General features: G+C 37.8%; 1 protein-coding gene across 2 annotated transcripts; it reads left to right on the top strand.

Moving 5' to 3' along the window:
- The first annotated feature begins 308 nt into the window (after nt 1-308).
- Nucleotides 309-14,771, top strand: CMC2 (C-X9-C motif containing 2). 2 transcript variants are annotated; one of them, XM_042231484.1, is made up of 5 exons: nt 309-457; nt 3,920-3,955; nt 7,536-7,648; nt 11,793-11,864; nt 14,392-14,771. In XM_042231484.1, exons 2-5 carry the CDS (start codon nt 3,931-3,933, stop codon nt 14,476-14,478), a joined length of 297 nt encoding a protein of 98 aa, XP_042087418.1. In that variant the 5' UTR covers nt 309-457; nt 3,920-3,930; the 3' UTR covers nt 14,479-14,771. The 2 variants fall into 2 exon arrangements, with proteins under 2 accessions (XP_042087418.1, XP_004014974.1); XM_004014925.5 differs by lacking the exon at nt 3,920-3,955 and having other exon boundaries at nt 453-457.
- Nucleotides 14,772-14,977: the final 206 nt, after the last annotated feature.

Here is a 14,977-nt window from a genome sequence, read left to right as displayed (position 1 = left end):
ACCAATTGCAGTTCCCGCCGTCCTGGAGCCCCGCCCACCGGGGGGCGCCAACTCCGGACTGTGCCCTCGGCACAGGGGACCGTGTGAGGAGAGCGACAGAAGTGAAACGCGCCGAGCCCCCCGCCTCACTCTTCTCAGCAGAGAATATTTTTTGAATGCCTTAATCCCGGCCACAGAATCTGGCTTGTCGGTTCCCCTTCAAGTTTAGGCTCGCGGCGCCTCGGCGGACTCGCTCTCCCTCCCCTCACAGCGCCTGAAAATGGGCCCGTCCAGGCAGGGCGGCGCAGGCGCCTGAGGCGGCGAGCGGCGGGGGCTGGCCGAGCGGTGTCGGCAGTGGAGGGCGCCGTGTCTTCGCCGCCCGGAGCTGGCCCGGCTCCCGCGTCCAGTCCGCGCGTTTGGAGGCGCAGTCTTCGCGGGTGAATACCGCTTCCGCTCTCCGGCTGTGGCCGCGAGTCGGGTGAGTCTCGGGGGTCCGGGCCGTTCGGAGGCGCGCTCTCTTCCCGGCCGCGTTGTGCGGGGAGGCCGCGGGACACCCACCGGCCCCCCTCAGGTCCCTCACGGTCGCGCCCCGCCGTGTCCCGTCCTGCTGGGACTTTCCGCCGGCCTCGGGGGTCGGGACCGCCGCACTGGGTTTCCCGGGGCGGACCAGGTCGACCTGAGCTCTCCGCCCTCGGGCATTCTCTGAGGATGCGCTGGTAGTTGAGCGCAGCCTTCGGGGTAGACGTTCGCTCTCTGTCCCACAACTCTCGAGCTGGTGACCTTGGGCAGGCTCCTCCCTCCTCGGTTTCCTCGCCTGAGAAATGGGTGTAATCCAGCGCCTAGGTTGTGAGAAGCGCTTAACTACGTGTCTGACACGGTGAGCGCTCCCTACGGTGTTTGCTTGTTATTGCTCTTGGGGATCCAGGCGTTCAGGGTTTGCTTGTGGGAGCCTGCTAGGGCGCCTCTCAGCTGCAGTGAAAATTTCCACCAGTCCGTTTTGCGATGCGAGAATCCAGTAAGATCCTCATCAGTAGACTTTTCAAGAAAAGGTAGATCCCTTTTATCGGGTTTAAAGATGACCGAGCTTGTTTCACGTAAGTAAGTAGTAAGAAGTTTATGAAGAGTTAAGTAAATCCTAGTAGTGATTTAAATGCATAAAGGAAGTTTGCATAAAGGAGACACAAGTCCTGTTCATATAGGCTGCTGCACATGTTTGGTTGATTTAAAACGATCCATTTCCCACCTTTTTTAAAAAAGAAAAACTATGTTAAGGTTTGAATCAGTGCTCAAATCTGTGATAGTACTGCATTCAGGAAACATTTATTGGGCATATACTATGTGCATTTAGGAGAATATCTTCTCCCCTACTAGCCTGTGTGTTCTTTGATGGTTATGGACTAATTTTTTTTCTTTTTTTTGCTCTGAACTTCACGTGATTTGACAGAGGGCTCAGCACCAAGAAAGCGGTGGTAAATCCTAGTTCAGGGAACGCTACAACTGGGCCCATGCCTTAAGAAATGACGTGAGGTTGCTCTCAGTAGCAGTAGGGGCATGGTCTGTACTCGGAGCACTTGTCACCTAATCAGAAGCCTCTGTTTAGATTTGGTCATTTTGCAGCTGTGATAAGTAAAAGTGGGTGGGGAAGGTCGTCCCTTGCTAATGTCTGCTACTTTTGCTCAATACAGTGAGGTTTGAAGTAGAGAGATACTAATTTAACTAATTCCAGAGCTTTCTGAAATTAGACTTTAAAAAAATATGTTTTAGAGAGCAGTTTTTTCCTGGAGAACAGAGTCTTTAGGCTCTGAACAAGAGACTTCTGGCCTTGTTTTAAAATGACATTAGAAATTGTAACTGTAGTGTGAATTTCTTTCTGGTGAAGCCACACAATAGCAAAATCTCTCTAAAGAAAGCCTTAGTGGCATTAAAATATAGGGTTTCCCTCTTGTGATTATAGATCTAAAGTGTGTTATTAGAATGTTTCCTCTCTTTTCTACACTAGAATTCATATATTGCTTGTGTTGTTTTTTTTCTTCTAAAATTGTGCCACCTGGTGGTTGAAATCTATCATAGACTACTTGTTAGATTTTACCTCAGAGTCTTGGTAGAATAACGTGAAACAGTGAATAAAATAAAATCATAAATTTTGTATCTTTAGCGAGAACTCCCTATTGCTTCGACCCTTCCAGCTCACCCCCAAGTAAAAGTTACGATTGCTTTGCAGGGACCTATTAGACAGTTATAGAAATATCAGATGTCACAGATGAACATTTTTACAAGTTCAAGCAGACTGTTTTGGTATCAATCTGTGCATACCTGAGGAAGTGGATGGGATTGGCATGGGGAGAGAAGAGTTGTAATTGTGAGAAGTAAACTGTTCTGATGGTTTCTAAATGCCAGTGTACAAATGAACTGAAGTTTTTTGTTTAACTAAATAATAACTGTTTGAATAGAGTTATCCCTCTCTTTCTCATTAGAACACCCTTACACTAAATCTTACCACAAATGAATGTTTCCTTTACTTTTTTTTTTATGTAGTGTGTTTGTTTGTAATTATCTTGGTGCTACCTCTTGAAACTGTTTTCTGTATTAACAGTAACAAGTGTTTATCCTTTGAATGCAAATTTTATTTTGAGAAATGGCTTACATTTAATTGTGAACTTAGATTTGAGAAAAAAACTTAAGGATGCAATGTAAGAATATACTCTGTGACATCCTTACTTAGCCAGTCTCTTGGGCACAGGAGGCCAGATAAATGAGAAGTTCACACAGCAGCTTGTTTCAATGTTGGACAGCTCCAGGAAAATGGCATCTGCCCCTGTAACTTCCAGATTGATTTCCAGTCCTGTCCTCGGACACATCTCAGAGTCAGTTCGGTTCAGCCTTTCCCATCAGGTGACAGAACACTTCAGATTACTAATGATACTACATTTGTCACATTTACTCTTGATATAGGTCTAGAGCTAATTCCATTTTATGGAAGAAGAGACTCACATTTCAGATTAAGTAGCCAAAGTGATACAACTTGTGAATAGTTGTGTCCACAGTTTTTACCTTCAGACCCACATCTTCTCCCTTCAAATCCATTACTTTTCCTACTTAACCTGGCTGTTCCTTTTATCTATTTTCTCTGTTGTGGGTTTCCCTTAGTAAATATTCCCAATTTCATGAATGGCTTCCTATTTAAACCTAAGGTCAGAGCCATCTCCTTCCTGAGCATTCGCCCCAGGGATATTCAGATTGTCAGTGTTCTGGACATGGCTGATCAGGACAAGCACTATACTTTTCTTTTTCTTGATATAGACAGATACTCTTGTTTCTAGTAATACAGGATAGTGTTACATTGACTTCTTTGAACCTCAGCCTGCGATTAGTCCCTGCTGAACTTGTAGCTAACCAGAGGTTCTCTGGGGAGTAGTTTTTTCTATCTGTATTTATTTCATTCACAAACTGCTGGGAAGGCATATCTTTCTTATTTTGAAAGTGGGAGAAATCTGTCACGGTGAGAGATTATGTTGGGTAGTACGTTGGGTAGTAACTCTGTTCGGAGAAGGCAAAGGCACCCCACTCCAGTACTCTTGCCTGGAAAATCCCATGGATGGAGGAGCCTGAAAGGCTGCAGTCCATGGGGTCGCTGAGGGTCGGACACGATTGAGCGACTTCACTTTCACTTTTCACTTTCATGCATTGGAGAAGGAAATGGTGGCCCACTCCAGTGTTCTTGCCTGGAGAATCCCAGGGACGAGGAAGCCTGGTGGGCTGCTGTCTATGGGGTCGCACACAGTCGGACACGACTGAAGTGACTTAGCAGTAACTCTGCTATTTACTGTGTGACCTGGGGCTTAGTTTTGCTATGAAAATATTGAGTAACACATATTTTGACCTACAAAAAAGCAATTTCTTATGGTTTAGCTGAATTTAAAAAGATACCTGCTTCTTACAGTTATTGGAAGAATGATAAGACTTGTGCCTGCACATTGTAAGTATTCAACAAATTATTTCTATTCTAATAATATATTATTATGGCTTTGAACAAATTTTAAAAATAAGAATATGGAATATATATTTGACTTTTATTCGTTTCATAAAATGTTACTTGAGTTATAATAGTGTTATTAGAATAGGCTGTTAAAGATGACTACTGAAAGGTGTCAGCACTCATTTAAATGTGCTCTAAGAACAATGTTATTGTTTTATAGTTATACTTTGTATACTGTACCCAAGAGTACCCCAGTACATATGTGTATGCACCAACAGTTAGCCGAAGCTGGTAGATGGAAGGAAAGGAGAGGAAGAGAATATCTAACTAAAAAATGGGGTAGAGGCAAGAGGGGAATGATTGATAAAACGAGGAATTTGTTAGGTAAGGGATAAGTGTTCAGAGCTTTAAGTTAAATAGTAGCTTTCACCAAGGACAAGAAAAGGAAACTACTATATATGAAACCATTTTCTTATTTGATATAATCATCTAGGGTAAGTAGGGAGAAGGGAAGATAAGTAGATAGAAGTACACCATGGCTGTGTGTATAGTAGCATACATATTTGAAGTAAACTTTTAAGGAAGGAAAAAAAATATATGTACCATGGTATATATTTTTGCTTATATACAATGTGCATATGTGTGTTCATCTCAGTACCCAAGAGTTTTCTTAAGTATTTACTTTGCCAATTAGAGAGGGCTTTCAGTACCTCAGAAGTTTGTTTCTGAACTGTAAAAGCACACATTTGAGGGCTGGTTCATAGATATACACAAAAATGTTTTGTTAAATATACTTAAAAAATAAAGTGTTAAAGACATTTTCTAGATGACTAAAACCAGTGTACATCTTCCTTCAGAAAAAATAAGCAAGGCAGAAGCCAGATAACTTTTACTATATTTAAGTGTAGGTGTATAATATTGGTATAATATTAGATGGCTTAAATTGCTGTACTGTATGAGACCTCTTTTTTCTGAGGCAGAATTTTTATATCATTTAAAAAGATTGTAGTCAGTGACAGGCAAATAAAACTTGAACTTGGCTGCATTTTCAGTTTCCATTTCAAATACTCAAGTATTTTAACTAGGCACAATGGCCTGATTTGTGATCTTTAGCTGTGGTATGTTTGTGTGTGTGGCAGGGGGTGGGGTTGAGGTTATTAGTCACTCAGTGGAACAGTGAGTTGGTACTTTTATAAGTTGAAATCTGAAGTAGTAGGTATAATTCTCTGCAATTATTTGTTTGGTCATTTTTAAGGATTTCGTTTGTCAAGAGTAGAAGGTGGATAGGCTGTTTGAATTTCTTGAAACTTTTTTCACACCTTTATTAAGGCATAATTTACATACTATAAAATTTGCCCATTCTAAGCAAATTAAGTGATTTTAGAAAGCTTATACAATTATGCAACCATTACCACAATCCTATTTTAGAACATTTTTGTCACCCAAAGTTTTCTTTTTGCCATTTGCAAATTAATCCTCACTCTCACCTTTGGACCTCCACATTGATCAGCTTTTGCCTCTACAAATTTGCCTTTTCTAGACATTGCACGTAAATAGAATCATACAGTACTGTCTTTTGAGTCTGCTTTATTTCATTTAGCTTAGTGCTTTTGAGATTCCTCCATGTTGGCACATGTATAAGTTTATTCCTTTTTAGTGCTAAATAGTGTCCCATTGAATAAATACACAAATTTGTTTATCCAGTACTTGATTGTTAGACATTTGGATTGTTTCCAGTATTGACTATTATGAATAATGCTATGACCGTTCATATATAAATCTTTGTGGGGATATATGTTTTCATTTCTCTTGGGTATGTTCTAAGAGAGAAATTTCTAGGTCATATGTTAAGTTTGGGTTTAACTTAAGAAACTACTAAATAGTTTTCTAAAGTGTCTGTGCTACTTAACCTTCCCGGTAGCATTGTATGAGATCCCTTTCCACCACATTGTAAGCAGTGCTTGCTATTGTCTAATTTTTTGATTATAGCTATTCTGGTGGATGTATAGTAGTATCTCATTGTGGTTTAAATTTCTATTTCCCTAATGACTAGTGATGTTCAGCATCTTTTTATGTGCTTAATTTACCATTCCTATATCCTCTTCGGTGAAATATCTAAATCTTTTGCTCATTTTGGGGTATATTTTAAACACTGGATTGTTTGTAAACTTTCTTTATATGTTTTAGGTGCAAATCCTTTGTCATATATGATTTGCAAATATTTTCCTTTAGTGTGTAGCTTGTAGAGGAGCTACACACTATTTTATTTTTTAGAACAGTTTTAGGTTCATAGCAAATTTGAGCAGAAAGTACAGAGAGACCCCTAGGCCCCCTCTGCCCACACATACCCTGCCTCTCTCCCACAGTCAACATCCTCCAAGAGTGGTATGCTAATTACAGTCGATGAGCTGACATTGACATGTCATTATCACCCAGAGGGTGACTTGTCTTTTCATTTTGTTAATTTTGAAAATGGAAATTTTTAATTTTGATAAGTTTTAACCAATTTATTCTTTTATGGATTTTGATGTATCTTTGCCCAACCTAATGGATTTCCCTGGTGGCTCAGACGGTAAAGCGTCTGCCTACAATGCGGGAGACCTGGGTTTGATCCCTGGGTCAGGAATATCCTCTGGAGAAGGAAATGGCAACCCATTCTAGTACTCTTGCTTGGAAGACCCCATGGACGGGAGAGCCTGGTAGGGTACAGTCCATGGGGTTGCAAAGAGTCGGACACGACTGAGCGACTTCATTTCACTCACTTTTGCCCAACCTACTGTCATGATTTCTCCTAGGTTTTCTTTCTTGGAACTTTTAGAAGACTAAAGTAGTTAATTGGTTCTTTCCTTTGGTAATCTCTTCTGGGTCATAAAGAATTGGTTTAAGAGAGAAATGGGTGAAGAGAGAAATAGGTGAATGTAACTATAGCAAATACCTTAAAATAATATTTTATCTTAGACCTTGGATGCTAATTTTCTTTTCTTGTGAATGAACCAATTAAACCTAATTTCAGGGATTTTTAGCTTCTTGTTTTCATTGTAATAATTGCATTTTATGGATAGATCTGCTAAATTTGAAAAAAAAAATCCACATCTGCTTCTTGTTTCTCTTCAGGGTTTAGTTAGATTTTCTCAGCCAGATGTTACTTAGGAAGAAAGCAGTGTATATTAATTCACACTAACGTGAGACTGACTAATGGCCCTTTAACCCTTATACATTTAGGCCAGTTCTCTTCACTGGTAGGAGTTTACCTGAATAAAATAAGTTGTAATCTATTTCAGAAGTATGGGGAAAGTAATTGAAGTCGGGCTTGTTAACATAGGCAAGCTGTTTCTGGTTAAGCACCTATTTCTCGGATGGGGTCTCTTGAGTCTGCTTTTTTCTGAACCGGCATGTTCTCTAAATACTCCTGATAACCCATGGAATCTAAGTCTTTGGATAGGAAGGGGAGGCTCAGGTTAATTTGCCTAAGGTCACCTTTCTTTTCTGATAAAGGTCACTGAAGTTTCTTACAGAAAATAATTTTAGGTTGCATTAACAAATACAGTCACACATATTCAGGACACTCTTGTATCCACAGGTTGCTCTGCTGTGTTCCATCTCCTCCTAAAGATGCATCCTGACTTATCTCCACACTTGCATACTGAAGAATGCAACGTCTTGATTAACTTGCTTAAGGAATGTCACAAAAATGTAAGAGTTCAGAAAATAACCCTGGAGCAACAATGAAACCTAGATACAATACACTAATGTAAAATGTTATCTCCATTAATAGAAGGAAATGATAATGTCTTTGTTATGGGTCTTATCGTAGTAAAGATTAGCAGTTGATGCTTGTGATTTGTTTTTAGAAACTACTTCCTTTTTATGATGAGTAGAAATCAAGCCTGGTAGTTTTATTAGGGAGATTCTGAAGTGATACATAGTAGTTACAATCCATGTTCCATGACATCTATCATTATGTGCTTAAAGGAAGTTGAAATATTTTTTACAATTACATGTTAACTAGATTTAAATTATGACTGCCCTCATTTAGCAGGTTTACTTAATGGTTGCTGTGTACTTAGTCACTGAATCGTGTCTGATTCTTTGTGACCCCATGGACTGTAGCCAGCCAGCCTCCCCTGCTCATGGGTATTCTCCAGGCAAGAATACTGGAGTAGGTTGCCATGCCCTCCTGGTTAGTGGAATGGAAATAAAATTCCATTTTTAAAACCAAAATAGAAAATAAGCCCATTTTTGCAATGCATTAAATTTGACATTTTTACAGATGTCACAGTTTTTTTTTTTTAATATATTTGGTGTATGAGACAGTTATAAGAAGCATTTGTGTTTTTCTTTAGCTTTGCATGATGCATTATTTCCTTCATGTTCTTCATAAACTGTAGATATATCAGATTCTTATTTAAATGAGTAAAACTTTAAGACTAAAAGTGAAGTAGTAAGGAATGTTGATGACCTATGAAGTCCGATAGTTATACTGTTTCAAAGAATGTTGATGACAATACACTTTCAGCAAACTATTTCCACCATACATCTAGATTAAGAATTGATATTGTCTTTTTAACTTTAGCCATTCTGTGGATGTGTAATAGTATATTATTTGAGTTTAAATTGTGTTTCCCTTGGGCTGATGACTTTAGGCATCTTTTCATGTACTTACTGGACATTCACATAATGTCTTTTGCCCATATTTAAAAATTGGGTGTTAGTCTTATTATTGAGTTGTAAGAATTCTTTTTATCATTCAGCATACAAAGTGTGTTGTAAATATTTTCTCCCAGTCTGTGGTGTCCTTTTTTATTTTCTTAAAGATGTGTTACAAAGAGTTTGTAAGTTTGATGAAGTCTATAATAATTTACTAGGTTTTTCATTCATTGTTTATGTTTGGATTTTTTTGTTCTAGGGATCTTGGTCAATTTCCTGGTCACAAAGAGTTCCCTCCTATTTTTTTCCCTCCCCCTTGGAAATTTTATAGTTTTAGTTTTTGAAATTTAGGTCTGTGATTCAAATTAGTTTTTGTGTATGTTGTGAGGTATGAGTCAAGGTGTATTTCTCTCCCTGTGGATACCCAGTTATTCCAGCACCACTTGTTGAAAAGCTTTCTTTCCCACTAAATTACCTTGGTGCTATTGTCAAAATTCAGTTGCCCATATGTGAATGGGCCTACTTCTGGGCTCTTTGGTCTGTTCCACTGATTTATATGTTTATTCTTAACACAGTTGATTTTGACATTATCTTCCTGGGGTCACCTGATCCCATGACTGTTTTGTCCTCTTCTCTGTCTTAATTCGCTTGTACTGCATGTAGACTGATCTCTCAGTCCTAAGTTTAATCATTGTTCCCCTTTAATGGCTCCCTTTGCCTGTGGAATAAATTCTATATTTCTTTGTGTTTTGGGGCCTTCGTGTACTGGCCCCTACTTACTCTTGGGCTTGACCACCCTCCTACCCCGCATCCTTTCTGCTCGCTCTGTCTGCAGTTGTACTGGAGCGTTTCTGTCTCCTAGGCTTTTTTACTTGCTTTTTCCCTTTGTTTAACTTAAAGATTTTCTCACTGTCTCCACTTCTCACTTGCTTGATAAGGTTTTATCATCCTCCAGGCTTTATTCTGCTTAATTTGTCATTTCCTCTTCCTTTTCTTTCTTGGCCTGGATTCCCTTGCTATAATTACTCTATATTTCAGTAATGCTTTACATATTATTTCCAACTCTCTGGCAGTTACTCTCACACTTTTTAGTCTCAGAATTCCTTTACATTCTTCAGAGTTATTGAGGACCGCAAAGAACTTTTGTTTATGTGGGCTGTATCTATCAATATTTGTTGAATTAGAAGTTAAAAGTGAGTAGTTGAAAAATATTAATTTATTTTAAAATGACAATAATAAACCATTACACGTTAATAGTTATTTTTCATTAAAAAAATCTTATTTTCCAAAACAATAAAAGGGTGTAAAGAATGACATTGCTTTTACATTTTTGCAGTTCTTTTTAATGTTTGGTTTAATAGAATACAGCTGGATTCTCATATCTGCCACTTTGCTCAATCTGTGCTAATATTACAGGTCATGTAGCCTCTGGAAAAATCTGCTGTACCCTTGTGAGAGAATGAAAGTGAACAAAACAAATAAGATCCTCGTTATTAGGAAGGTAGATTTTACCTTCTCCTGAAAAGGTTTTGAGTAGTCCTGGGACTACACTTTGAGAACTGCTGCTGTATAGTGATCACTTCGTATTTTCTTTTCCTTCTGGCTATGAGAGTGGGGCCCAGGTCCACCATGCTCACTATTGTGTCCCTAGTGGCTGGGACACTGTCCTCCAGACCCTGATTGATTCACTTACCCAGTCAGTAGCTCTGTCAGTTTGCTCTCTAGAAATAGACACCAGGCACTGGAGGCTCATATCATGTGTATACAAGAGAAGTACACTCCAAGGGCATTTCTTTTACTTTTCAACTTTTTATTTTATATTGGAATATAGCTGATTAACAATATTGTGATAGTTTCAGGTAGACAGCAAAGAGGCTCAGCCATACATATACATGTATCCATTTTCCTCCAAATTCATGGACATTTCTTTTATCAATGCCACTAGGGCATTTTTGGGTTTTGTTTTTCATGTAATGTCACAGAGTATTATTCTAATTTGGGCTTAATGTTGAGGTGAAAGTGAGAGTATAAATTAGCTTTTGTCTTGAATTTAAAATAAAATTCTTTTGTTATCTTGAATTTTTAAAATAAGGTGTATGAATATGGGATGATATCAATAAATATAAAGTAAAATATGAAATATTGTGTTACATTCTAAAATTTTAATCCTGTCTATTGTTTCTGTTTGGCCAGAACGTGTATGAAAAAGCATTGTCCCTTTGTATTGTCAAGGAGGCAATTTATGCACAGGAGTTATTTATCCTGAAAAGGTCATTAGGTAATCACTAGGAAACCTTAAATCCTTGCCAGAAAAACTCTGATCATTTACTCAGTGCGGACAAGAAAAGTACATTTAAAGTGGTAAAGAAACAGGGAAACAAGAAATAGCATGACTATTACTAATTATGTGTTTGTCGTCTGGTTTCCATGAAAGCCTTAATTAGAAAGAAAAGGGAAAAAGTGCTCATTGTTACACGTTCAGCATTCATGGCATGTCATTATAGGAGATCACCATGCTGTCTGACCTACGCTTAAAAATGGCAAAGTGCAAACACACAAAGTATGGCAAAGCAGAGCAGACTTTGAATATTAAGCATTGATTTCCTTTTATTGTGAATTAGTGACTTGTTTATATGGCTCATACAGGTTGTATAATATTAGTGTTACGTGTTTTTAATTTATTTTGATGACATTTTGAATAGAGGCAAATGAGAGAAATAGAGGCAAATAGAGAAAATGGCTTTGGCACCAAGCGTTTCATAGGTAACTCTTCTATGGGACAGGGGTGTTTGCTCATGAAGGAAGTTACTGTCATGTCAATATGGCTACACTGCATTTGGACATCACTCTGTAATAGAGGATGGATAACATGCCCTTAAAGAAAGGGTATTAGGTAATAAAATGCTTTTCACTAGGTCATTTTGAGGTTTTGGGAGGTTAATAGGCTTCTCTTTTATCAAAGAAAAGTCTTTTTTATTTTTCATTTCTACCTATAGAATATTTCTTCTTTATTTGTAGGAATGCTAGGGTAAGCCCATTTATTTGTATATTTTGTACTTATGGGTTAACTGTTTGATTAACTATTAGCCATTTGCTTATTGACAAGGTGACACGTTAAATATTTCTGTTCTGAGCCAGAGGCCTTAGCATATTATGGGATGAAATATTTTACCCCTTTTCTTCCTTTTAGCACAGCATTCTGAAATTTTTTGGTCATTGCAATGATCTTGATCGGGAGATGAGAAAATGCTTGAAGAATGAGGTAAGGAAAACATTAAAGGATGGAAATGGTTGAGCAGTTGAAAAGACTGTTTTGGAGCAATATTATTTATTACTACCATTATTAATTTTTTTTTGGCAGGTTTTCATATAACACCAAAACTTGACTTTATAGGTATGTCTTCCCCTAAAGTCAAGAGGAGAAATGAAAGCGTCTTCTGGGGACAATCTTTTGGAACATTGCTGATTTTTTTGCATGTACATAAATGAAAGCAACTATCTTAAAATAATCACTGTTACTCCTCTGGATGAATTTTAAGGTTTGAGAAGTTGAATCTGTACAGCAGAAAGAATTGTTGATCAGCTTTTAGCTCTAGCAGGTAACTAAAACTCTCTGGGCCTCAATTTCCTTGTATAACATGAGGAGTCTAGATTTAGGCTCTTTCCAGCCTTAAAACTTGGAATTTCTTTATAATTATAGTATATACAGCCCATAGGGATCTAGTTTGACTTGTTTGGAAAGACTCATTTCCTGAACACAGCTTTAGGCTATGACTTGGACTTGGGCAAATAGCCAAAGTTTATTGTCTTTTTGTAGGTACTGCAGACTGAACAGAGTGCATTTTAAATCTTTGAAAAGAGATTTAATTCCATTTCTGTTTTATTCATCAGAAATTTTATGTCCAGAACCTTTAAAAATATGTAACAACTAAAAATCTGCCTTCCAATTTTATTTTCTGTACTTTTGAACTTTCTCCCCCCATGAGCCTCATATTGAAAGATATTAGATATTTGAAGACATTCAGCATCTATCTTTAATCATTTTTTCCTGGTTTCTACTTGGGGGCTTTTTTCCTCCTTCCTTCCTGGAATCCCTTTACAGCATCTTTACTGTTTGAAGAACTTCCTGGAGTTCTGATAATTTTCTTCATGTGCACAAATGGGTATATGTTTTAAACTGATTTTTGAAACACTTTTTCTTTATAGGTAAAGGGTATTTTGTATGGAAACTAAACCTAGGGCTGTCTTCCTTTTTAAATAAGATTATGGAAAAGTAAGCCCATACTGTTTTATTTGGTATAGGTATTTATTTCTTACGTGCTTTCAGTTGTGTAAGATAGCCTTTTCCCTAAGTTTAGGTTTTTTTATCCTCACAGCTTAGTGATTTTTGTCATTGGTTTGGTAATTATATCTTCATATGAAAATTTCCTCCGCAGGTGGTCCTGAACTGTAAGGAACTATTTGGTAGAAGAATGTTGGTAGATTTAATCCTTTAAGTTTTAGATTCTTATTTTGTCCCAGTTTGTTTTTGTATAAATTTCAGATTTTCTCCTTGACTACTTTCTAGTCCTCTCTGTGGTTTTTATGTTGCTTCAATTTCTGATTTCTAGATTGTTTTCTATCTGTTCTTTCATCCTTCAGTTCTCCAAACCTGTGCTCATTTATTTCCTCTCTGCTTTTAATGCTTCCCAGTTTCCCATTTACTGCTCCTAATGCTCTCCTCCTACCATTTCCTTCATGTGTCATTTAAGTACTTCATTCTTTGAAGCTTTTAACTAGAAAAAAGGTCTGGCCAGTTCTCTCTGACCCTGTCTTTGCTGCTGTGTTTCTGCTTTTGTCCTTTTTATTGAAATAATCACTAATACTACTTTTGCAGTGTCCTCTTTTGTTTCTTTTACTTGTTTGGTTTGGTTTCTGCATTGTTTAGTGGCATTTTGTGAATAACATAATAGTCACCCTTTGTATCTTTTTTTTTTTTTAAATTCAGGGGCCATCTTGACTCCTTTTGGAGATTTCATAACATATATTTTAATATAAGCTCTGTTTCAATTTGCTCTATGACTTATTTTATTGGCTACAAAGTACTGTCTTCTGAAGACTTACCTTTAGAATCCTCTTTCCAAGCTGATTTTAGAGGCTTCATATGATATGAAGAGAGATATCAAATATTTTTCTCAGAACAGGTATCCCTCCATGTTCTAGAATTTTCTTCTTTAACCTTTTAAAGCAATAAAATACCCTTTTCCCCCTAGCAGGCTATGAGGAAAAATAATGTAGGACAGATAAAAGGAATGTTTTTGTTAAAGAGACCTGGTGCTTCATCTGTTATTTGAAGTGGCCCTTTGATGAAGAAAAAGATACGTTTGAAAATTGCTACTATTCCAGAAGATATGTTAGAACTTTTGAGTCAAAACTTCAGACTTAGAAAACTTCTTAAAAATTATCAAGCCCAACTCTTTATATTTGAGGTTACTGGCCCAGAAAATCAAGTAAGTACCTCAAAGATATGAACGTCAGGGCTCAGGGAATGGAAGCTGGAGTTCCTGGTCAGTGCTTTGCCACTAATCTTGTTTCTTTGGCTTCTTTCTATATCTGACAGCTGAAAGATTTTGATGTCCAGCTGTTTACATGTACTCAGTTTTTTCAACTTGAATCTGCTTTTACTTTTTTCCCACTCTACCTAAGAACCTTTAAAATATATCTTTATTGGTGTATATATTATAAGCTTAGTATGTAAATAGCGATATAATCTGCTGTCTCTTTTCTCTCCCCTTCCTTTTATTTTCTAGTACATGGAAAAGAGGAACAAGAGCAGGGAGCTTGGCAATGCAATGCGAAAGAGACTTTTTAATCCTCCAGAGGAATCTGAAAACTAGATCTTACTTTCACTGGATGCCTTGCCTGAGAGAAGACCCAAAGACTCTTGGTTGGTAACTAAAGGAATCCTATTGCATTTGGTCTCTAAAAACCTTTGAATGGAAAGTGACCCATGAGAAATCAAGCCTTGGAGAAGTATGGAAGCCCTGGATCTGGAATGTTTGTCAGGCAGAGCTGTTTGTACCCTCCCTCCTCTACCAACGCATCTGAGACTTCTGTTTCTTCCCCTTGCCTATGACCTGTTAACATTTGAGTACCTTAAGCTTCAATAAAACTATTGATTCTAATCATATTTCCTCTGTTCTTTTAGACTGTCTTGGAATTAGGGCTGAATGGTGCCACTAGACTTCTCTTTTTGCAGTGTGGCAGTTCTGGAGCCTAAACATTGAAAGCATAGCAAGAGTTTGGGGAAATCCCAGCTGTGTTAACTCTATGAAAATGTTCCAACTTGATTGTTTTTAAAGAGCTCTTTTCCAAAAGGTTAAATGTTTAACACTG

The sequence above is a fragment of the Ovis aries genome, chromosome 14 (assembly GCF_016772045.2).
Source record: "Ovis aries strain OAR_USU_Benz2616 breed Rambouillet chromosome 14, ARS-UI_Ramb_v3.0, whole genome shotgun sequence".
NCBI classification, from domain to species: domain Eukaryota; kingdom Metazoa; phylum Chordata; class Mammalia; order Artiodactyla; family Bovidae; genus Ovis; species Ovis aries.
Note: the sequence above shows the minus strand (reverse complement) of the source record. Positions and strands in the feature narration are given on the sequence as shown.

Coding starts and splice junctions, on each gene's coding strand:
- CMC2 (XM_042231484.1), top strand. CDS start 3,931: ATGATAAGACTTGTGCCTGCACATT. Junction 3,956..7,535: donor AAGACTTGTGCCTGCACATT/GTAAGTATTCAA, acceptor TTGTATCCACAG/GTTGCTCTGCTGTGTTCCAT. Junction 11,865..14,391: donor GAAAATGCTTGAAGAATGAG/GTAAGGAAAACA, acceptor TTTATTTTCTAG/TACATGGAAAAGAGGAACAA.